General features: G+C 37.6%; 1 protein-coding gene across 1 annotated transcript in view; it reads left to right on the forward strand.

Annotated features, from left to right (window-relative positions):
- Positions 1–17,669, forward strand: part of LOC126972327 (F-box only protein 11) — a 36,034-nt gene extending 18,365 nt beyond the window's left edge. The window contains exons 8-15 of the mRNA XM_050819001.1: positions 4,488–4,732; positions 4,989–5,315; positions 5,978–6,172; positions 7,402–7,707; positions 8,037–8,217; positions 10,205–10,352; positions 12,726–12,824; positions 15,263–17,669. Of these exons, the coding sequence (XP_050674958.1) occupies positions 4,488–4,732; positions 4,989–5,315; positions 5,978–6,172; positions 7,402–7,707; positions 8,037–8,217; positions 10,205–10,352; positions 12,726–12,824; positions 15,263–15,392 (1,631 nt within the window). The 3' untranslated portion in view covers positions 15,393–17,669. The remainder of the gene's footprint in view (positions 1–4,487; positions 4,733–4,988; positions 5,316–5,977; positions 6,173–7,401; positions 7,708–8,036; positions 8,218–10,204; positions 10,353–12,725; positions 12,825–15,262) is intronic.
- Positions 17,670–26,077: the final 8,408 nt, after the last annotated feature.

Below are 26,077 nucleotides of genomic sequence, written 5' to 3' on the forward strand. Positions count from 1 at the left end.
ACACATTTAATTAAACACTTTTTAAAGGATTAAAACGAGTGTAACTCGACGTTCCATGACCTTTTCAGAGCACAAAAACGTGCTACGAATCGTCGAGTTAGCTAAAATAACAATAAAAAAGTAACTTTTACACAAAAATTAGTGTAAAAAGACAGTTGCATTTTAAAGCTATATAATTCCTGTCTGCTGAACATACAGAATGTCCTAGAAATCAACGTCAAGCAGAAACGGGGTGACAGGATGGATTGTAACCATCATGAGAAAAATCAGAAAAAAAATCTATCCCATGCAGTTTGAAAATTATAAGCATTTAAGCTAAACCTAGAAAGTTGGTCAAACTGTAACTATTTTCCGGTTATTGTGGTTAATTTTATTATTTTTGTTCAATTAAACCTTACCGTCATCGATTTTTTTCTGGTTTTTCTAATGATGCTTACAGTCAATCCTGCCACCCCGTTTCGGCTTGACGACTTGACTTGCTGGGACACCCTGTATAAATGCGAGGTGCATCTAGTTTCCTTCGAATACCTACATGTTACTATGTGAAACTGTGGCGGCCATTTTCCAAAATTTACGCATAATTGTTGCTACTTCTGGAGCGTCTTGCGTAATATGGTATCGTGAGATTAAAATCAATCTATAAAGTTTTGTATGGAAACTGCATATAAAACTAATGTCATTGGAAAAATTTCATTTCATATCAAAATAAATAATTTATAATAAACTCGTGCTATGTAAAATCGCTCTCCTGGAGCTTAGCTTAGCTATTTTACTTCCTCTTGAGCACAATATGGGCTTTTATCAATAGAGCAAGAGCCCGTGAACCTATTATCTGAGGATACGCGCTCTGACTATAAATGAAAGCCTAAGGTGAAAGAATTCACCTTGAGTTCTTCAAGTATCGAGACATGTTCAAGATACTGGTAACTCGTACGAGTAGGTTATAGGTTATCACAGGCTATTATCCGCAACTCGACGACTACAGCGCGCCTATTTTGCGTGGTGAGGAGGGCGGCTAATCCTGCCACCCCAGTTCCTCAAGGTAATGTATCAAACCTCTGATGTCACCCATGACCTCGGGGAGAGTCCTCGGTGACCCCAGGTGTTTGGCCCGGTATGAGGCCATGAGTCCTACACTCCAAAATGACGTGTGCGGCCGTTTCGTCCGCCTCCGTGCAGGCTCAGCACAGTGGGCTGTCGGTGACACCTATATTGAACAGATGCTTGTTAAAAGGGCCGTGACCCGTTAGTACATGAGTTATTTTCCGTAATCGTGGTCGTGGAAGTTTTACTAGCTTGCGAGAGAGCTTGGGGTCTATTTGAGGTAGAGCTTCTTTTGCTTGTCTACACCCACTTACTTTCATCCAGTACTTATTATGTAATTCCTTGGTGTGTTGGCGTATTACCTTCGTAGGCCAGCTAGGCGGGAGAGGGATAGTTGGTTCTGGTCCTTTTGCTGTCATCGCGGAGCCTCTCCTGGCCAATTCATCAGCGCCATCATTCCCTCGTGAGTTACTGTGACCCTTTATCCATTGAAGAGTTACTTGGTTGTTATTTTCGCATAACTCCCTCAGACATTGGTGACAGTTGTATATTAGCTTAGAGGTGATAGTGTGGCTTTGTAGGGCTTGTAGTACTGATTTGCTATCTGAAAGGATGCGGATGGAGTAGTCTTTTACCTTTCGAGTCAACTTTCGAGTGACTGCTTCTATGATACCCATACATTCTGCTTGGAAGACAGTGTTATGAGCTCCTAGTGATGCAGCTATTCTTATATTTAGGTCATCCGAGAACACTCCGTATCCCGTGCCCGACCTTGTCTTTGAGCCATCTTTGAAAATCCTGAGGTCTTTTGTACTGAGGTCCTCTTTCAGTTCTTCATACAGCTGTATTTTGTATCTCTTATCGAATATGTATTCCTTTGGAGATCTATCACTTACTGCCAACAGCAGAGGCTCCTTTTCAATCACCTCATTTAGAACCTCTGGGTGTGGGGATTGAGTGGTTTTCCAAAGATTTAATGTCTTCAACCTTACTGCGGCGCAAGCCCCCTCTTGTTTTATATAGAGGTGTAGTGCCGGAAGGTTCAGCATAGCTTCTACAGCCGCGGTAGGTGTGGTTCGCATACATCCTGTGATAGCCATACACGCTAGTCTTTGGAATCGTTGCAGTTTATTACAAGTAGTGTTCAGCTTGGTGCGTGGCCACCATACAACTGCGCCGTAACATATCATAGGTTGTATCACAGCTGTGTAGATGGCTCTACACAGCTGTGTGTGTACGATGTTCGGGGCAAGTCCCCATGTCTTTCCTAACATTCTACGGCATTGCCAGAAGGTTACGGTAGCTGTATTTATTTTTGATTCCAAGTGGGCCGCCCAGTTTAACTTGCTGTCAAGTATAACTCCTAAGTATTTCACTTCGCTGTTTAGTTGCAGTTCGGTGTTAAACAGTTTTGGCAGTTTATAGTTACCCAGAACTCTTTTGTTTGTGAACATTACCAATTCCGTTTTATGTGGGTTGACTGATAGGTCGTTATCTATGCACCATCTTTCCACGATTTTCAATGCTGCATTTGTAACTTCACATATAGTACTGGCAAACTTTCCGCTTATTAATATAGTTAGGTCGTCTGCGTAGCCTACCGTAAAGTAGTGATTTTCGTTTAGAGTGGTAATTAGATCATTTACTACCAAGTTCCATAAAAGAGGTGAGATAACTCCTCCTTGGGGGCAGCCTTTAGCTACAAATGCTTTCTGTGTCTCACTTTCATTTAGTAATATCACTCTGTGTTTGAGCATGTTTTCAATCCATGATGACAGAGTTGTACATACTCCATGGCGGTGTAATGCTTCTTTTATTTTTGTAAATTTTGTCTTATCGAAGGCTCCTTCAATGTCTACGAAGGTTCCTAGACAAAAGGTTTTTTCCGAAAGTGCGCCCTCTATAACGTTCACTACAGCGTGAAGTGCAGATTCGGTGCTTTTACCCTGACTGTATGCGTGTTGGTTGGGGTGTAGGGGTATGTTCTTAAGGTAATTCTCCCTCAGTTCTCTTTCACACAGCCTTTCTAGGGTCTTCAGGGTAAAAGAGGTAAGACTTATGGGTCTGTAAGATTTAGCGTTAGAATAGTCACTTTTACCTGGTTTAGGTATGAAGATCACTTTAACTTCCCTCCATATCCTGGGGATGTATCTATGCGCTAGACACGCCCTGAAAATGTTGATCAGCCGGTTGTGGAGACCTTCTCCTCCCCATTGCAACAAGGCGGGAAAGATCCCATCAGGTCCTGCTGACTTAAAGGGGTGAAAGGATTTTATAGCCCACTTTATTTTATCGGTTGTCACCAACTTGTGTGCTTGTTGCCAGTCAGCTTCCTCAGCGGTTATGTTTTCATTTACCCACTCGATATGCTGCATTATTTTGCATCCTGGAAAGTGAGTTTCCGTCAGGACTCGCTCTGTTTCCTCTGGTGAGTTGGTAAATGTACCGTCAGGTTTCAGCAGGGATCCGAGGATTTGCCTGGGTTGGTTAGAGATTAATTTCCTTGCCCTGTTGGCCTGGTTATGGCATTGGATGCTGCTGCAAAATTTACGCCAGCCTTCTGATCTTCTGTATCTGATGCGTTTCTTGTATTCAGACTTACACTCTTTGTAGATGTCCCAGTCGTATTGATCGCCTGTGTTCATTGCGCGGTTCAGATGTCGCCTCACTTTTTTCCTGAGCCTTTCTAATTCAGGTCCCCACCAGGTCTGGGGTCTTGGTCTGTCTGATTGAGGGCTGGTGAGGGGATATGTAGCATGATAACTGGCAGTCATGAATTCGTATATTTGTGCTATTTGGTTTTCGATGTTATCTACTCCGATTATCCTGGCTGGGAGTGTTTCGTCCTTTAGACGCGATTCCATCAGCAACTTGTACTGAGTAAGATTCGTTCTGCGGGGTTTCCTCTTGGGAGGCGGTGTAGTGATGTTTACCTCCAGGTTAAAAAGTATCCATCTGTGGTCTGAGCAGGATGCTTCTTTCGACACATGCCAATTGGATATATAATCAGACATTCCCTCTGTTGCTAAGGTGATGTCTATAATTGTTTTGCTCCTCCTATTTACAAAGGTGGGTTCTGAACGAACATTCAAAATATTAAGGTTAGTAGAAAAAAGGTATTCAGTGAGTTGCTTACCCCTTTTGTTGGTTGTTTGCATGCCCCAGAGCGGGTGATGTGCATTGCAGTCTGCAGCCACAATAAGCTCGCTCTTGGTTGTCTCGCAGTAGTTCACCAGTTTGACAAGTTCTTCCGGCGGTGGGTCTTCCCCGTCAGGCATATAGACGGAGGCGACCACTATCGCTCTCTGGTGAGTTGGAAGGATGTGTCTGTCCAGTATTTTTATTGCGCATAAGTCTCTGTAACAAAAATCTGTTAGGGGTTGCACATGTAGATTATTTGAAGTCTCGTACGAGTATATTATATTGTTATTTGCGTGTTGCAGTGGGGGCGGCAGTATGCGTGTCGGGCGCCAGTGCCAACCCGGTCATCAAGCACTGCGACATCAGCGACTGCGAGAACGTGGGGCTGTACGTGACCGACTCCGCGCAGGGCGCCTACCAGGACAACGAGATCTCGCGGAACGCGCTCGCCGGCATCTGGGTCAAAAACTTCGCGAACCCAATCATGCGCCGCAACCACATACACCACGGACGAGACGTGGGCATCTTCACCTTTGAGAATGGATTGGTATGTTTCCTTTATTTTATATTATTCGATATAGTTTTGGTGGAACTCGCATCTGCACATTATAAGTTTCACAAGATCATTGTGTTTCTGTAAAGTACCTTAAGTTTCTTCCACATGCAACAACACTATTGTACTTGGAATGATTCTTGTATACTTCCCTTCACATGTCCCAAAAACTATTTGCCCTATTCCAGGTTTATTATTATGAAAATATAAAAGAAATATTTGTTTCGATAATTAACATCAATTGTTTTAGGGTTACTTTGATGCCAACGATATCCACAACAACAGAATTGCGGGATTTGAAGTAAAAGCTGGGGCCAATCCCACCGTCGTGCACTGTGAGATCCACCACGGTCAAACCGGAGGTATCTACGTTCACGAGTCTGGCCTCGGACAGTTCATAGATAACAAGATCCATTCCAATAACTTTGCTGGTGTGTGGATCACGTCCAACAGTAACCCGACGATACGGCGCAATGAAATATACAACGGACATCAGGGTGGAGTGTACATATTTGGAGAGGGAAGGGGACTGATTGAGCACAACAATATTTATGGAAATGCATTGGCTGGTATTCAGGTTGGTACTTTATAATTATTAAATAAAATATAAATAGGCTTTATTTCTTTTGAAGTCTATTGCCTATTGGCAAAGGCCTCCTCTAATTTTCTCCAGTACTTCCGGTCCAAATATTTGGTACATTTAGTCCTCCCATCTTTTGGGGGGCATCTTCTGAGTCATTTGCATTCTCTTGGGTAGCAGAGAGTAACCTGCTTAGACCATTCTTACTTGGTACTTAATAAAAACATTTATAATAAATCATGAAATGGGATTATTGTATCCCATCATTGAATTGGTAATGAATAAAATTTTATGAATGTCTTTTCTATTGAAATGCGGATGTATTTTACAAGGATTGTTTGTAACCCTTCGTGTACCATTCTTGGGATAAGAACTATTCTCTTTACTCAAGTTTCCTGGTTGGTCAGTTATGCTTACACAATGCTAAGATTACTCCTGTGATTGTAATACATAACCCTTGAAGTCTTGAAAATAGTATGTTTAATTTGCCCAATAGCACAGTCCAGTTTATAAGAAGCATTCATAAATCTGTTATCACAGCTTGACAAAAATATTTTAGAAGCTTCATTCTCTGATCCTGATTGACAGGAACGCTAATAGGAAGGATATAAGGCAATTGTGAATAACTGAATGACATAGCGTATTATATTGTTTTATAGATTCGCACCAATAGCGACCCGATAGTGAGGCACAACAAGATCCACCACGGCCAACACGGTGGCATATACGTGCACGAGAAAGGCCAGGGTCTGATCGAGGAGAACGAGGTGTACGCCAACACACTTGCTGGCGTCTGGATCACCACCGGGTCCACGCCCGTGCTGCGCCGCAACCGTATACACTCGGGGAAGCAGGTACGGACTCAATACAAATCAAATACATGTCAATTACACAAAAGTTTAAACATATACTTTTTTATTAAATAATGCAAACTAGTAAAACAATACAAGGCTGAACCATAAAATCAACTATTATACTATTCATGAATTTCAATTCAGATACACTGTTTGGTAATTTATTGTAAAGTTTAATACCAATGCATTGGTATTAAGTGGGATAAGTCATAGGTATTAAGTGTTTATTTTACAGAGCCTAGTATGGGGCGCTATATGCTTGTAGTTATTTCTAGTGTTTAAATTATGGTTGTCACTTATTTTACTGTATTAATTATAATGTTTATGTATTAGTGGGAGTGATCCTATTAGCTCTTTTACCTGATGAAATTTACTCTTTCACTAATAAAAATAGTGTAGAATTTCATTCCTTAAAATATACATAGCTAATGATTGTATACTATCGAAATGAATAATTCTAAACAGACATTTCAACATATTTCTAATGTGTCTCTCTGACCCAAACCATTTTGTTTGTACTTTCGTACCGTGTCTTAAAATGTATAATAAACATATATTTTTAAGTTTACTTGTAATTAAAAAATTCGTAAAATGGCCATTCTTATATTCTTGTAACAAGACTCAAGTCTTGTTGGATATTCACTGTTTCCATGGAAAAAAATTGACACAACTTACTAGAGTTATAAGAGACTTAGTGTGTTGCTGAGAGATCAACCTAAAACAGGCTCTTGTAACAGACTGAACACTTCAAAACATTTTTCACAAAAGTAAGTCTATACTTACATAATTGTGTTAAATATATCAAAACATTTTTTTATAAAATATTGACACACTTTTACACAAATTATCTTGCCCCAAACTAGGTATAGCCTGTACTATGGGTACAAGACGATTCGAACCTGGGACACATTATATTGGACTAAGTCACACTAAGCCTATTGCGGAATGTCTCATGTGCCTCAATTAGTATCGCACCTACATCCTTCCACTGCTACTATTGGTCTCTACTCTCTGTATCTGTATGCATTGATATTGTAAAAGACAGAATATTTGTATAATATCCTAATATATGTGACAAATATGGTTCTATCTCCTTAAAAATGACCATGGTTCGAATTACTATTGTGCAAGGCTTTTTTCAACTGCTTCATTAAATCAAATGTTCTTAAATTATAACATTATTGGCTAGCCTACATTTTGTTTTATTTAATATTGTTAATATCTTTCAGGTTGGAGTCTACTTTTATGATAATGGCCATGGGAAACTGGAAGACAATGATATTTTCAATCACTTGTATTCTGGTGTGCAAATCAGAACCGGCAGTAACCCAGTAATACGTGGCAATAAGATCTGGGGCGGTCAGAATGGTGGAGTGCTAGTGTATAACGGTGGTCTAGGATTATTGGAACAGAATGAGATATTTGATAACGCTATGGCTGGCGTTTGGATAAAGACAGACTCCAACCCCACGTTGAAACGGAATAAGATTTTTGATGGACGCGATGGCGGGATATGTATATTTAATGGAGGAAAAGTAAGACATGTTTGTTTTATATAAATAATCATATGGTTTTATGCATAAATTGTATGTATTACTGAAGACATTGTGAATAAAATTTTAAGTTTACCTGCTTCCTCCATAGTTCAAAGGTTTTGCAATAATCCACAGATAGACTTGCTTAATAGCAAAATAATACAATTTTATTACTTATTGTATATTAAACATCTGAGTAAACATATATATGATAGATACTAGAACTTTTATAACATCAAACACTGGAAATAATTGATACTATTTATACGTTTATGTAATATGTTGTGTGGTATTAAAATGCATTGCTAATAGCAGTTTATTATCATCAGGGTGTATTGGAGGAGAATGATATATTTCGCAATGCCCAAGCCGGTGTGCTGATATCAACCCAAAGTCACCCGGTACTCAGACGTAACAGAATCTTCGATGGTCTGGCGGCTGGCGTGGAGATTACTAACAACGCCACCGCAACACTAGAGCACAATCAAATATTTAATAATAGGTTTGGAGGTATGTGGTCTTTGATTGCATTCAATGAAGCTTTTTATTCTGAAGTTTCACACATTTATACTGAACTTGTGCTCAGTTTATTCACAATTTATATATTTGATTTAATTTGAAAAGAATGGTTGCGAACCTGTTACACTAAAGATAAACATATAAATTACACTTAACCTAACTTAAATAAATTAAACTTAAACTAACATATTTATTACATTCTTCTCACAGAAAAGCCAAAAAAGTACGAATTCCACCTTCGCATGTCATGCCGCAAATTGGGATACCATCCCCACTATCTGGATGTGGTCCTCCACAGTGCAGTTTTCAAGGAACCTTCTTCCATATTACAAAGCTGTGGAATGAGCTTGTGCGCTGTTTCGGGGACGATACGAAAACCTTTATAAAAAGCGCGTACACCTTCCTTAGAGGGCGGGAACACTCCTGTGCTTCCTCTGGTGTTGTGTCGGCGGTGATCACTTAACAACAGGTGACCCGTGCGCTCGTACGCCCTTTAAAAAAAATGTCTGCAGTTTTTGAGTTTCATAATTTTCGTGTAGCTCGAGTTCAAGCAAACCTTCTCGGTAATCAGCTGTTTGAAAATGGTTCAATAATGATCTGTTTATATTTAAGACTAGATAATCTCATTCTTCTAACACTCGCAACATTTGGTTTAATACTGTTGGAACCAAATATTTGCTGTATTTTAGACGAACCTATTTAGGTTCTAATATGGACTTTGTGAAAATATGAAACTATGCCATGATAACATATTATATAATTTATAAGTTTTTTTCTATTTAAATTTTGTAATTTGATACATCTGTGCTGCTTTAAATTATTTTCTTTCGAAGAAATGAGTAATGCTGGTATTTGATAAAAAATGCATTTAAATAAAAAACTGTTTTATGTGACTTAATTATGATTTATTTTGGCAAGTCAGTCAATATAGGGCAGTAAATATTAAATCACCTTTTTTTATGCGTCAATAAAATGGCAGTATAAGTAACCTAGTCTAGTTATAGTAAGCTTATAATGCCTACTACTCGGCTAAGTCGAGTTAGTAAGTCTTTTGTGGGGCGATGTATATGCTTTTACAACAAGATCCCAGAAAATGTTCAAAACAAAAGTATTACGTTATTCAAAAGAATTGTTAAAAATGTTGGTGTGGTAAAGGTAACTATAACATAAATGATTTTCTTAATGATAACACAAATTGGGAATGGAGCGACCACCCTCAGGCTATTAAATAATAAGTTTAATTGTACAATGTTACTTTGTAAACAGGCCTGAGGCATGCATTTTGGAATGGGTGGTAGTTTTTTGAATTTCAATAAGTGATGTCACATCCTATTTTAAATAAAAATATTTGAATAGTACTGATGTCGCTTGATTACACTAATCCAGTCGACTAGCCTCCCCGTCCCAATAGCACTTCCCCTAACGCCCAATTCAGTGCACTGCGAACAAGTAACTAATATACTGCTGATCTAGATGTATTCAAACAATCTGTTATTTTTAAAGTGATATCCCTTACTTCTAGGATTAATTATACAAATTAAATTTGTAACCAAATTTTATGAACGATGCGGGACTGGAACGTCTCAGGTTCCGTCCGAGCTTTGTAGGTTAACTGTAAAGTAGATCATGTAGATGGAGCCACAACCTTAGAGTTGAACAAGATATACCAAAATTTACGACCCATGTGTACTCGAATGGTTGGCTCAGTTGGAAAGAGCGCTCGAACGGAAACCGAGAGGTCGCGGGTTTGAGTCCCGCATTGTTCATAAATTTTAGTTACAGATTTAATTTGTATAATAGATAAGTCACTCCAAGAAGTCTGCGAACGCCCCAGGAGTTTTCTGTACTTCTGGAAGGAGCTGGGCTGATTGGAGTGACTGGCTAAAATGGACACAATATGGACCCAAAACAGGAGCCCCTTTACCAATACAAATGTACCCAGTGATATAAACTAATGCTGACGACATGCGGCTTTCAGGTCTGTGCCTGGCGTCAGGTGTATCGCCGCTGGTGCGGGGTAACAAGATCTTCAGCAACCAGGACGCGGTGGAGAAGGCCGTGGGCGGCGGACAGTGCCTCTACAAGATATCCTCCTACACGTCCTTCCCCATGCACGACTTCTACAGGTCAGTCATCTCGTCGATACACCCTTTTTTACCGACTTCAAAAAAGGACGAGGTTGTCAATTCGACTGTAATAATATAATGAAATCAAATAATTCTAACTACATTATGTATTTTTTTTTTATTGAATTAGGCGTTACTTTGCGGAATTCCATAATTATACAAATGATTTAAGTTTTCTTTAGTGTTAATGCCGCCAATATTTGTTTTTAAAACAATTCGACACGTGTTTCGCCTCTACACGAGGCATCCTCAGGACGTGTTGTCTCGCCAAAATCTGGCACGTCGGAGTCTCGACGGAGTCTCGTTGAGTCTCACCTCGTGTAGAGGCGAAACACGTGTCGAATTATTTTAAAAACAAATATTGGCGGAATCCTACTAATATTATAAATGTGAAAGTTTGTATGTCTGGATGTATGTTTGAACTTCTTTAACGCAAAATCTACTGAATAGATTTTGATGAAACTTTACAATAATATTGCTTACACACCAGAATTACAAAAAAGATCAATACAATTTATATGGCATAACAACGTTTGCCGGGTCAGCTGGTTAACACTAAAGAAAACTTAAATCATTTATACATTATATATATTGATTATTAAGTTGTAGAAGAATACGCATTAATTGTTTTACTCTTTAGTGCATAATATAATAATGTTTTGGAAACGTTTGTTGAAGTCGGTTGTTTTTTTGTTATTTTTTTTTAATTTATTTTAAAGCCATGTTTCACAATACTTTCCCATTAGTTGAGAATACTAGCTGCCGTCATCTAAGTGAGATCAGGTCAATAAAAATTACCGTGTGCAGTCTGATGTTAATGTGACAAGGATTCGTACCTGCTTATCTTATTATGTACTCTGTAGACGTTTCACGTTAAAACAACAAGAGGCAATGTTAATAGTAACCTTATTATTATTTTGTACATTAAAGTTTGTATTCAACGTCAAATTACGCGAACGCGATTTCGCGTGGCTATCGCTCAATATCATCAGATAGCGTTAGTTCAAGGTACTGATAGAGTGTATATCCTAAATTTCACATAATCGAAACCTAATAATAATAATTTTGGCTTTAATGATTGATTGAACAGTATTTTCTTTTTATTATAATATTTACAATTATACCCATAACATAAATATGTCGGTCATACTCGGGATTGCAATGGGTTTTCTTAATATTGCATAGAATTAATTACAATTCCCATCATAGAAATACCGGTGAGTAGCTTGTTAGGCTACCATAAGTTGTGCCTATTTATACCGCAAAGCAGTAGTTTGCAAATACTCTTTGCATTTTGGGTTAAAGGGCGCGGTTGTCTTTTATGAGCATTATTGCGGTGCTTACAATTTTGTGTGTTCAACAATCTTGAGCTTAATAATTATAGGAATTGCTTGAGCAAATATTAATATTGTAGGAATTGCTTGAGTAATATTAATTTACCAGTGGGAGGATCCTTTGCACAGGATCCCGGCTAGATTATGGGTACCACAACTGCGCCTTTTTCTGACGTGAAACAGTCATGTGTAAGCATTACTGTGTTTCAGTCTGAAGGGCGCCGTAGCTAGTGAAATTACTGGGCAAATGAGACTTGACATCTTATGTCGCAAGGTGACGAGCGCAGTTGTAGTGCCACTCAGAATCTTTTAGGTTTTTCAATTACCTTGAGCGGCACTGCATTGTAATGGGCAGGGTGTATCAATTAACATCAGCAGAAAGTCCTGCTCGTCTCGTCCCTTACTGTCATAAAAAAATGCGACTTAGAACTTCGGAACATACAGTCTTTAACAAATGATATACATGATATATAGGAAATAGTTATTTATGCAACTGTTGTGTAATAAGGGGTATTAAAACACGAATGTGGATTTATGGCTAATTAGTGTTTTAATACCTAATTATCAACAGTTGCATACAAGACTTTATCTACACCCAAAATATTAATCCTCTAAAACCTTAGGACCACGCACTTGCCATTCGGGAGATATGCGCATCTTGTCAAATATCAAAAGTTTTTGTTTTTTTTTTACTCCTGCCATCAAGGCAACATGTGCCTAGCACAATAAGCCAATTCATTGTCTCTTTGGTGGGAAATTTTTGACAGGTATTTTGTTTTTATAGACAGCTCCATTGAACTGATCTACATGTTTGATGACCATCTGGTGGTGAATCTATCGGAAGGTTAGGAATGCAATGTTCTAGTTGGGAAGCCAAATTATTTATATGGCATGACAGTCCCAGTTGGTACTTTATGCTGTATTGGTGAATTCCTCTTTCACCGTGTTCATTTTTAGATCAGTATGCATTCGCATTTTGCTGATATACTGGGGAATGTTTACTGTTATTAGTTTGTTAACACATTTATTAATTTCACAGATGCCAGACGTGTAACACGACTGACCGCAATGCGATTTGTGTCAATTGTATCAAGACGTGTCATTCCGGACACGACGTGGAATTCATACGCCATGACAGGTATGTTTAATTGACTGTGTATGTACGGCCATACATTCAATACAAGTTCAATGTTCGGAGAGTGATCATATCAAATGTATTTTTCTGCACAAATTAATCCTCAATGGCTATGTTTGTGCTATAGTGTATAGGTACTATACTTAATATGTATATAATTTATTCGTATAATATAAAACTTTTTTTTCACCAAATTATGTTTCAGTGTAAAAATTACTAAAATGTTTGTACAGCTACACCGGGTTTTAGTGTAAATTATATGTAAATGTTATTTGTATTTTTTTATTGGGATAGCAAGACACGAGCGTTACACATTATCTTGGCACACCATAGGAATCACAGGAGCGTTGCCGGCTTTTACACTTGTCTTGTATTGTACTAGTAACTAAAGAGACACATGTCTGTCTGCTTACTCTGTCAGTTACTTTCTAATTAAAAATATCAATGAGTGGTCCAGTTAGTTGTTAGCCAAATTCCTTAGTTTATATAACAATCAGGGTATAATATAGCATCGGTGAAAAAATAGAGTTGTAATTAGTAATCGGAGTAGAACACGTTGTGCTTATTTTACGAAATGAAACATTTTATATCGGAAGTACCAGTTAAATGACGACAATATTTCTGGATTTAATAACCAATACAAATTATATGGATCATACTTTTTGGGACGTCGATGTAGGGTCATTTCTAAATCGCAGCCGCTATCTGCCTAGATATGGCTCGCACGACCTCGATACAGTGCGCGCTTAGCTGCTTACAGTAGCCTCATCTATCTAGTAGTTGTGCTCAAATAGGTGGTATAATGGGATTTTATGAATGTTTTGTCGTAATCAAAGGATCAGCTATTCTATTGAGACCGTGTTCACGGCTTTTGTTGAGCTAATAAAACATGAGATTTACCGTGCCGTGGTGTAATGTGTAAGCATTTTTGTGTTTCGGTCTGAAGGGCGCCCGAGCTAGTGAAATTACTGGGCAAATGAGACTTAACATATGATGTTTCAAGGTGACGAGCGCAATTGTAGTGCTGCTTAGAAGAATCCTGAGAAGCACTGCATTGTAATGGGCAGGTCGTATCAATCACCATCAGCTAATCTAGCTCGTCTCGTCCCTCATAATGTCATAAAAAAATGCGACTTAGAACTTCGGAACATACAGTCTTTAAAAAATGATATACATGATATATAGGAAATAGTTATTTATGCAACTGTTGTGTAATAGGGGGTAGTAAAACACGAATGTGGATTTATGGATAATTAGTGTTTTAATACCTAATTATCAACAGTTGCATACAAGACTTTATCTACACCCAGAATATCAATCCTCTAAAAGATTCTGGAAAAGTTAGCTTACTGCTAACATTAAAACACCAGTCCTAGGAGTAACTTAATATCATTCATTACTGATTTTATACAAACTAGCTGACCCGGCAAACGTTGTTTTGCCATATAAAGTATAATTCACGCGATAGTTTTATAAGTAATAAAATATTGCCTATATTATAGCCTGTACATCATTTTGTTCTATTGTCAATAGTTTTTGCAGCGCACGCAAAAATAGGTTTTCGATTTTACACCTTGTGTTACAAAATAGCAATTTTATTACGGATCCCTAATTTTAAAAATAGCCTATAGCCTTCCTCAATAAATGGACTACCCAACACTGAAATAATCATTCAAATCGGACCAGTAGTACCAGAGATTAGCGCGTTCAAACAAACAAACAAATACTGCAGCTTTATAATATTAGTATAGATAAACTAAGTATTAATGAAACAATTATTTATTTTAGTAGTAATTTACATTTTGTATAGTGCAATAATTAAAATTCAGTTGAATATAATGTTCTTTTGCAGCGTTTAAAATGAATCGCTCGTTTTTTGTAAACAAAACAATAAAAATATTGAAGAAAAATGGCGGGTATTCGAATAATCAAATTTTTTTTTACGGCGTGCGACGTTCTGGTAGTGTGGAACGCGCGTAAACGAAAATGTTCTTTTTTTGAAATTCATACAGATAGCACGCATCAAGAATGTGGCTGTCTGTTGAAACTCATTGCGCATGAAGGGATCGAAAAAAAATAGGAGTGTTGTTATGAAATTCAGTACAACATTACAACACTCGTTTGAATGATGTAATGGTTTTTAGAACATTGGGTGTTTTAATATTGGCAATAAGCTAATTGTTTCAGAATCTTTAATAGAGGATTTAAAGCATGGGTGTAGATAAAATTAATTTCGAGTGAAGTCCCATACAGGTTAAACATAAGAAAAATTTTAAAGTATAGACACAACTTATACATAGGTATCACAATTTTGACAACTATCTAAAAAGAGTACTATATTTTTCTTATATGTATCTTAAATTTACTGAAAATTTAAAGATGAAATATATCAACTTCTAAAAAAAATCCTATGTATATTTAATAGTTTGTATGATAATCAGGTTCTTCTGCGACTGCGGCGCCGGCACGTTGTCCAACCAGTGCCAGCTGCAAGGCGAACCCACCCAAGACACCGACACGCTCTATGACTCCGCCGCGCCCATGGAGTCGCACACGCTCATGGTCAACTGAGAGACACACCTCGCGCGCCCGCCGACACACGCTTGGCATGCAGTTCATTAAAAAATATACAATCTGCCTCGTCATGCCTAGGGTTGCCAACATATCCAGGAACAAATAGAGTATATATTTAATTCCAGAGAGAATAATTAAATAGTGCTACTAGATAATACTAATGCATCTAAATTTTCTAAAAGATTTTTGATATTATCGTGCGCAAAGTTCGATTTTGCGTTCGCAAAGTTCAACTTTTCCACACGATGAGAAGAGCGTGCGGGAACGTTTGAAATTAATTATAGTGGTCGAGCTTTGCGCAACTTAATAGGAAAAATAGTATACTAATGTATATAGCAAATAGTAATGTACTATTTGCTCCAACAACTTGTTACGTTTGCTTTATTTTTTCACCTGCCCGATTATGACTGCATTCACCACACAGTGTATTTAGTGCAGTTAATAGAAAACATTTATTTGTTTAAGGTCAAGAAGTATAGCTGGCATTTGGAAAAGAATACTTTAATATTCTGAATTACTTTAACGATAAAAGGCTGAAATAGAGCACAATACTCTATTTTGGAGTACGGTTGGCAACCCTGGTCATGCCAGATGAAGCAAAGATTATATTTTGGAATTGTCATTATAAGTCGGTGATCACTACAATTGATATGTGCCTGTATAACTATTGGTACTCGCGCTGTGTACGAGGTTTAAAATTGTGACAAGGAATTGATGTTTTTCTATCATTGCGGATGTATGTCCGATAACTGTACATAATTTTATATTACAAAATGACTGATACACAACCAATTACTTGTGCTTGAACATTATGAAACACAGTTGTATTGAAAGTGTATCGTTTTGTGTCGAATTATTATTCAATTATATTAATTGACATTTAGTTTAATACCATTAATGCAATGCTTATTATTTTGATTTTTGTGGCGCGATTTCTAATAAAATGGAAGCACATGCAAATGTTTGTGTATCAGACAGATAATTCAATGTATGTCACCTTTGTAGCGATCATTTTTATTAGCTAAAACTTTCACAATCACAATAATATGTCGCTTAACCACAAACGGTTGTGCCCTAGCGTTTTCATACATTGTAACTTAGACAGAGATATACATGGTATTGCTACTGTTGCTGTTTATGTAGACATTATCTTCATCGGTACTTAATTATATTATTATATTTGGTCGTGTAGTATCTATCATACATTCTCAAATTGTAATTCACACCATAATCTCGGAGAATCACATTGGTAATTAATTAGAATATTGTTTTGTAAGTGTATGTAACAAATAGTGGACATTATCATATAATATGTGTAATTTACTATTTAAATCACGGGAAGAAGCTATTGAATTACTTGGGTTAACATTTCTAGTATTATAACATAGCGACTATGTCAGGATTGCTCACTGTACTATAAACTATTTTTAACTATTGACGACAATATTTTTTTTACACAACGGAGCATTTATGAAGCTTTCCTGACTTTGAAGGATTTCTGCCGGTTTTAGTTAATAAAAATAATGTTAAGTGTGTGGGGAGAAGGCGCGCGTCGAACTGTAATCTCTTTGCCATAGGACCGCCTCGCCGAGCGACCGCCGGCTCTCGTAGCGCATTTTGTAAATATTTATGTCAAACAATAATCGAAGATGTAGTAGTTAAAGTATTTGTATCATTATATTTTTTATTATTGATCACAATATGTATGTTTAATAATTGTAATGTATTATGTACGTTATACTCACTGGTCTGTCGCGACGAATGTTCCCGATATATCAAACGTTAGATTGTATATTATTGAGTCGAGAACGGACGTGCGTACTAGCGGTAGTGGAAGATTTTTAGGTACAATTTGTTGATGTAAACGGATTGGACATCGAAGCTCGAAGGGATGTGAGACGAGAAGCAATGCTAAGGTAAGGGAGTGCTGTTAGAATTAAGGTTATCAAATAAGCTATCAAAGTCTTAATGACTCCGTAATCACTGTTTCCATTCGTCGAGTCAGCGCGGCGTTCGAATCTGCTTTTTTGTAATCCCTAATCTGTGATCATCGCATATATATATATAAGATATTTTAGTTCATCATACAGAAATTAATGAGAATTATTCTATGTATCGAAATTATCGTGGAGCCGATGCTTTATTTTATTGAATGTGAAATTGTTATTTATTGAATCGTCAGTATGTTCTTAATTTATTGAATTTACATCTGGATATATTATGTTTATACCTGAAATACCATTGTAAAAGCCGTGATATACATCATATAATATACATTGGAATTTTATTTTAACTAACCTCTGAAACTCTACCATAATACATGGATCACCACAATTTCATACCCAACAGCTGGTGAAACCAATTTCGTGTAATATTGTAATTGTATTCCACTTCAAACAACCTGAGAAAACCCTTAATTAAATGTACGTAGGACGATCAAATAAAGGTTAGAAATAGATAATGCTTAAGTATTTTTAAAGCCGGCGCTACGCATGTGCACAATGATGTATTTACATATTTGAAAGAACATTGCTTACAATATTTGCATATCTGCCAGAAATGTTTCACAATCCTTTGAACGCACAGTTTACATATAGACTTCAAAGATGGATGACGATTTTGGGGACACGAAATGGCAAACCCACATATTTAAACAAATATTTGACAATAGTATCAAGAACCCGTGCCACACAATTGTTTGCGCACATGTGTAGCGCCGGCTTAAGAATAAGAATAAAATATTCCGTGCCACACCCATAAATTACATATTAAAAATCATTTTTTGGTAGTTCTTTACACAGTTTTCTTTAAACTCGGACAAAAAAACTGGCTCTTTAGCCAGAAATAGTAACTATAGTAAAATGGTCGAGATGTTCAATAATGACCAAACCTTTCCTATTCTTGAAAAGAGCCCGTGATGCTTGCGGCTGAACGAATCTTTAATTTTTTAGAGGTTGGTGATGGTCTCTTCTAGGTCATAGACAAATTTTGTTTCTGGACCATATTTGTCCATGCCTATAAATCAAGCTAAGAAAGGTTCAGGATCTAGTTAAAACATTCTTATCTCTTGAACAACTCGCTGCGGTCTTCTGCGAAAATAAGAATAGTAGGAAAATGGATGAGGAGAGAGCGAATACAAGCAGAAGGGAAGGGAGAAAGGGAAACAATTTTAGAATCTTATTAAGTTTTGTAGGTATGAATAATAAATCGAAATTTCTTTAAACTAGTACCAAACAAGCTCGAGAATGTTCAGTGCATTGGTAAGCATTCTTGGAACCCAGCGTTTGAAATTTTTTTTTCCTCTCTAAGTGTTCCTGTAAAATGCCATACACGCTTGAACGAGTCTGGAAATCGTTGTTTCTTTGGCTATTATACCTACTGTAAAACGACGATCTGCTAAACCAAATTTTTGTTACTCGACCCGGTCTTTCAGGACTTGGTCATCTGTGGTTCGTATGAAGGGTAAAGTTTTCTCATAAAAAAAATGTTTGCATAAAATTAAATGAAATACCAATTCATCATAAATGTCTATCTATCACTTTTTCCAAAAATTTTACAAAAAATTCAAATTAAATATAGGTACACTGTACTTACACTCCTTGCTTTTTTTTGGCAAAGTTATATATTAAATCATTTATGCATGAAAACTAAAGCTGATGATGACTTTAGTTTTCTAAAGTTTCTAATAAGTATCTAGGTAATATGTAGCCACATTGATGATATCAATTATTTATACATAAAGTAATAAAAAACATACAGAAACCAAAACAAAACCGAAAGGTATCTACAGTAAGGGTCCCATTTTTACAATTTTACTAACGGCTCCCAAAAAGTTTTAAGATTACAATTATTATTTTTTGTATCTTATATTATTTATGAATGTCTCTTTGTTGAGGGCTTATTACAATAAGGTAATGGGAGAAGAAGAAAATTATCCATTGATTCTTCTGCAGTTAGCAAGGGATATACTGAAAGGGACAGTGTTACTGTAAAAACTCCTAAGTAAACAAATATCACTCTTTGTCTACATCCGCTATCTACCCTAAAACTTGTTTTAGTAGTTTGATAGTTCAGCTACCTATATACGCACTTGTTAATTAAAAATTATTACATATCGTATTACATTCACTGCAACAACGACTTTTTTACATCATTTCCTAAAATATTCTACCTCGATCATCCCGCAACAGACAGCATCAATATTTTGTCATTTCTGTACGTTAATCTATGATCGGCTTGGCGGCGATCGGCGTTGTCATGGCGACATATTTATTTTGTTAGATAAATAATGAAATCAAATAAAAATTTATAATTCATGATTTCTTAACTGTGGTATGTAATTCTATGATTTTTTTTACTTTCGTAATTAGTGCATCTTCCCATAACACAAGACGGCATTTTAATATTGTACCTATATCAAATTGTAAGCAATTCTGTCAACAACAAACGCGTGTGTACCGTTTTCGTATCGAGAGAGCGACTACGACCAAAGGAACTAATTGACTCGATTTAGGGGATTTATTTTCGGCGCTCTAGTGACATATCTACCTCTTTTAATACTATAATATCATTGCTTGTAGATAGAGCCTTTCGGTTTTGTTTTGGTGTCTGTATGTTTTTTATTATTTTATGTATAAACAATTGATATCATCAATGTGGCTATATATTACCTAGATTCTTATTAGAAACTTTAGAAAACTAAAGTCATCATCAGCTATAAATGATTTAATATATAAGTTTGCTAAAAAAGCAAGGAGAGTGTAAGTATATTTAATTTGAATTGTTTGTAAAATTTTTGGAAAAAGTGACAGATAGATGTTTATGATGAATTGGTATTTAATTTAATTTTATGCAAACATATTTTTTTTGGTGAGAAAACTTTACCCTTCATACGAGCCCCAAAGAAATTTATAAATTATAATAAATATTAAATTATTATTTTATTATCTACCTAATTTCAATGCAGTTTTACTACTTTATAGCTTTTACTACATGAACTAATGAAAGGCATAAAATACAGTTTACGGTAAAAAATCATATCTGATGAATTAACTGTATTTTTCTATACAAATACGAAGCAATTAGCAAATTAGAGTTATCTCTTTTACGCTTGCGATAATTGCATTTACTATCCTTCTTTGACGTGTAATTGTAATGTAAATTATTCATGTGTGCGTTTGTGTATCATTTTCAAACACCGAATGTTGTCTACGTAACCTATCTATACTTTTATATATCATTGGTTGAGCCATGATCATCTCACGCTTGGTGTGATTCCACTCCGCCATAACCGAAATATCATAATTTGAATATTAAGTGCCTGCGCCGTTGCAGTAGCCGATGTGATACTACAGGGCATGGATATTTTTATACCAAGCTCTGTAGTACCCATCGGTGGCAGATCACAGCCCTGGTTCGATGCGTCAGTTAAAGCAGCATCTGACTGCAAAAAACAGGCGTATCGAACTTGGGTTGCGGCGCTGGGCACAAAGGATCCGAACTGCACAGTTCTTAAGAGGAAATACAACCGTGCCTCCAGATTTTTTAAGCGGCAAATCGCCCGTCGTCAAAATCGGCGAGCAGCTTTCCAGTTACCCGACCGGAACACGCAAGTTCTGGTCGTTGTCGAAAGCTGCTCTTGGTAACTTCAGCCAGCCGTCCATGCCGCCGTTGCACATGAGGAATGACACCCTGGCCCATACGGCAAAAGAGAAAGCCGATCTCCTGTGCGCTCTTTTCGCCTCCAACTCGACTCTTGAGGACAACGGAAAAACACCGCCGACCATCCCGCGGTGTCAGAGCACTATGCCTGAAGTACAGTTCAGACAGAAAACTGTTAGGCGAGCTCTGTTTTCGTTGGACGTCAGGAAGTCGAGCAAGCCGGATGGCATTTCTCCAATCGTGCTTAGAACGTGTGCCCCTGAGTTGACGCCGGTGCTAACGCGTTTATTCCGGCACTCTTATTCCAAAGGCGTAGTCCCTGACTCATGGAAGTCAGCCCTTGTCCATCCGATCCAAAAAAAGGAGACAGTTCGGATCCGGCAAACTACAGGCCTATTGCTATTACCTCCCTGCTCTCCAAAATCATGGAGAGCATAATTAGCCGTCAGCTCTTGGTATACCTAGAGGGTCACCAGTTGATCAACGACCGACAATACGGGTTTCGCCATGGTCGGTCGGCAGGTGATCTTCTGGTATACCTAACACATAGATGGGCTGCGGCTATTGAAAGCAAGGGGGAAGGCCTGGCAGTTAGCCTGGATATAGCGAAGGCCTTTGATCGTGTATGGCACAAGGTGCTCCTCTCTAAACTTCCATCATTTGGGCTTCCCGAGAGCTTGTGCAAGTGGACCTCCAGCTTCCTCACTGGGCGCAGCATACAGGTCGTTGTCGACGGACATTGCTCGAACCCGAAGCCCGTGAATGCTGGAGTGCCCCAAGGCTGTGTGCTATCTCCTACGCTGTTTCTTCTGCATATCAATGATATGTTGGACACCTCCAACATTCATTGCTATGCAGATGACAGCACTGGTGATGCCGTATACACGGGCCATGCACGTCTCTCTTGGGAAATCGTCGACCAGTGCCGGGAGAAACTTGTGTCTTCTATCGAGTCCTCTCTCGAGAAGGTCGCGGAATAGGGTTAATTGAACCTTGTCCAATTTAACCCCCAGAAGACTCAAGTTTGCGCGTTTACCACTAAAAAAACCCCATTTGTCGCATCACCGCTCTTTGACAACACTTCCCTAAAAGCCTCGCCTAGTATCGGAATACTGGGTCTCGAAATCTCGAGTGATTGCCAATTCCGTGGACATCTGGAGGGCAAAGCCAAATTGGCTTCAAAGAAACTGGGCGTCATTAATAGAGCACGGCAATACCTCAAGCCGGCCCACATTCTAGCGCTGTACAAAGCGGAGGTCCGGCCACACATGGAGTATTGTTGTCATGTCTGGTCTGGCGCACCCCAGTATCAGCTCGATCTATTTGACCGCGTGAAACGCAGAGCAGCTCGAATTGTCGGGGACCCAGTACTCTGTGAACGGCTGGATCACTTGGCGTTGCGTAGAGACGTCGCTTCATTGTGTGTCTTCTACCGCATTTATCACGGGGAGTGTTCCGAAGAGCTGTTTTACCTAATTCCTGCCGCCGAATTCCACCTTCGCACGACACGCCACAAGTTAGGATATCATCCTCACCATCTGGATGTGTGGCGGTCCTCCACAGTGCGGTTTACAAGGAGCTTTCTTCCACGTACTACAAAGCTGTGGAATGAACTTCCTTGTGCGGTGTTTCCGGGACGATACGACATGGGTACCTTCAAAAAAAGCGCGTACACCTTCCTTAAAGGCCGGCAGCGCTCCTGTGATTCCTCTGGTGTTGCAAGAGAGTATGGGCGGCGGTGATCACTTAACAACAGGTGACCCGTACGCTCGTTTGTCCTCCTATTCCATAAAAAAAAAATTAAAATGTAATGTATGTAAATGTATGAAAATCCTTTCTCCTGTTTTCGGAAGATCGGGGTATTATTACATTACAGTACCTACTAATCGGAAACCAATAGATAGTTACTGCAAATTTGTAAACAAATACGTGCTTGCCCAGTTTTTGAAAAAGTTTGCATAATACTTTCTCGCATCAAGACAGTGATTTCTCACATTGCGATGAGATCTGGAGCCCTATTACCAAAATCGGTTCACGGATCGTACTTTCTCTATTATGAAAGTGTTTCGCATATAAAGATCGCGATTAGACATTTTGTCTTTCATTTACCTTATTCCAAAATATAGGTACTTGACATTTACTTCTTCGTTGTTTGACATTATTATGATCGTAACTATAACCATACTTTTTACGACAGCCTTCCAGGTTTAGTAATAATGGATAATAAATATTTATTTTATTCTAAAATGGCACGTTATTTATTGTACAAAGAAAATCTTAACAGACCAAAAAGAACAACGTCGTCTTCGGTAATATTTATTTAAAAAACGAATTCCCGATTTTGTTTTGACTTATCGCTTAGTCGAAGTTTATTTGAAAAACTTTTCGAAGTGATCATCCCAATAATGATTTCTACTAAAAATGCGGGAGGGATCGATCCCACTATCAAGTTATTTTAGATTTACAACTTTTTTAAATATTTCTTACGGAAGGAACACGATAGTTAAGTCCTTAATATGGAAATGATTATTTTATTGGTAGGCACGGACTAGTAAAAAAAGGACTCCGCGCCGTGATATTAGCAAGTGAAGCACCTTTATGCTAGTGTGTGGGCGGTTACGGGGTATCATCTTAAATAATCATATATCCACAAATACTTTTATAGTATTGTTTTTACACTTATTCACAACGCACGACGGCGTTTTAAAATATTTTATTGCGACGCCAACTGATCTGTCACAGACGATGGCAAATCTCATAATGGCGGCTGATCGGCTTGTATTATTGTAAGTGTATCCGTGGGGCTATGTATTTACACGTTTACCGGCTTGTTTTGGTGCCTCACTGCTATGTAAGGTGACACGGAGTCCTTCTTTTGTTACTCGTCCGTGTTGGTAGGTACCTATTGTATAACAGTCATTTTTAAGTATAATATTTGTGTTATTGGTACATTTCTAGATACATGTTAATTTACATACCTGTTAGTTTATACTTTGTTTGGGTACAAATATGGTATGTTGTATTGGTATAGAACGTCAATGGGATTCCATTATTTACTTCATCACGATTTCTAAGGCTCTTTAAATCACAATATGTTTAAAAACAATATCATTCATATTCGAAAACTATTAAAATCTTTGCTTTTACATTCATCAAAATTGCTTTTTATTATGAAAATATAAGTACCTAATATATCTAAATAATATAAGGGACAAGACGTTCAGCTGATGGTAATTGATACGCCCTGCCCATTACAATGCAGTGCCGTTTAGGATTCTTGAAAACCCCAAAAATTCTGAGCGGCACTACAATTGCGCTCGTCACCTTGAGACATAAGATGTTAAGTTAATTTTGGGCAAATGAGACCCAGTAATTTCACTAGCTACAGCGCCCTTTAGACCGAAACCCAGTAATGTTGTTAATGACCCTCCACAGTCTGGTTTTTAAAGAGCTTTCTTCCACGTACTTCAAAGCTGTGGAATGAGCATCCTTGTGCGGTGTTTCCGGGACAATACGACATAAAAGCGCACCTTCAAAACAAGCGCGTAAACCTTCCTTTAAGGCCGGCAACGCTCCTGTTCCTTTGGTGTTGCAAGAGAATGTGGGCGGCGGTGATCACTTACCAGGTGACCCGTACGTTCGTTTGTCCTCCTTTTCCATGAAAAAAGACTAAATTTAGTTTAATATTGTATGAAAATAAAAAAGCTGATTTACAACAATTAACACTATTTTTATTTTAGAATAACTTACACGTCCGGGTTTTAAGCTTCAAAATCAGAGATTTTAACGCTTCTTGCGTAACGTTGCCAAATTTCAGACATTGTAACCCTACCTAGTACTACTAGGTGTTCTATTTTTCTTGGAAGTAGGTACCCAATAACAATTTATGGTGGTCACTGATGAAAGCCCGATACAAAAAAAAATATTTATCGGTATTATAGTATATTATAAAGCAGTCTACAATCAGCTTACATAATTTTGTCTAATATACATAAAAGTTATAACCTAGTGTTGTGAACATTTTAACCTATTTTTCGCAAATACGACGATCTACAGATTTAATTATTTTAAGGATGTATCACTAATATTATATTCTATATTTAGTTTAGGTACGTTCATGAAGGCACAACATGATTCAATGTGAAACCATAGCACATACTTCGGTGTTCCTTTAGAAGTTAGAATTGACGCATCCACAATACAATCCGGATTTTATATTAAGTGATTTTTTATTTTCGAGATTCGAAGATAATCTAATCGATATTTTTTTAATTCCTGAAGAGGTGGTAAATTCGTTCCAAGCCAAAAATATATTTGGAATCTGCTATATTTCTTAGCATAACTCTAGATTCCAAATTACAATGGGGCACCCATATTGAAGGATTGGCGAACAGACTTAGTTCTGCAGCATACGCGGTTAAAAAGATTAGACAATTAACTGACATAGATACGGCGCGACTTGTATACTTTAGTTATTTCCATAGTTTTATGTCCTATGGTGTATTGCTATGGGGCAACGCTGCCGATATTAATGCAATATTTGTGCTGCAGAAGAGGGCTATTCGCGCTATTTATAATCTAGGTCCTAAAGAATAATTGAGAGCAAAATTCAAAGAAATTAACATCTTGACTGTTGCTTCTCAATATATTCTTGATAATGTAATGTATGTTCATAGGCACATAAGTGAATTTGCCAGAAACTGTGATAACCATAATGTTAACACCAGGAACAGACATAAACTTATGATGCCTACTACTCGGCTAAGTCGAGTTAGTAAGTCTTTTGTGGGGCGATGTATATGCTTTTACAACAAGATCAGACAAGACATACAGAAAATGTTCAAAACAAAAGTATTACGTTATTCAAAAGAATTGTTAAAAAACGTTTGTGTGGTAAAGGTTACTATAACATAAATGACTTTCTTAATGATACCACAGATTGGGAATGGAGTGACCGCCTTCAGGCTAATAAATAATAAGTTTAATTGTACAATATTACTTTGTAAACATATTTATTCGAT

Source organism: Leptidea sinapis, chromosome 26 (genome assembly GCF_905404315.1).
Source record: "Leptidea sinapis chromosome 26, ilLepSina1.1, whole genome shotgun sequence".
Lineage (NCBI taxonomy): Eukaryota > Metazoa > Arthropoda > Insecta > Lepidoptera > Pieridae > Leptidea > Leptidea sinapis.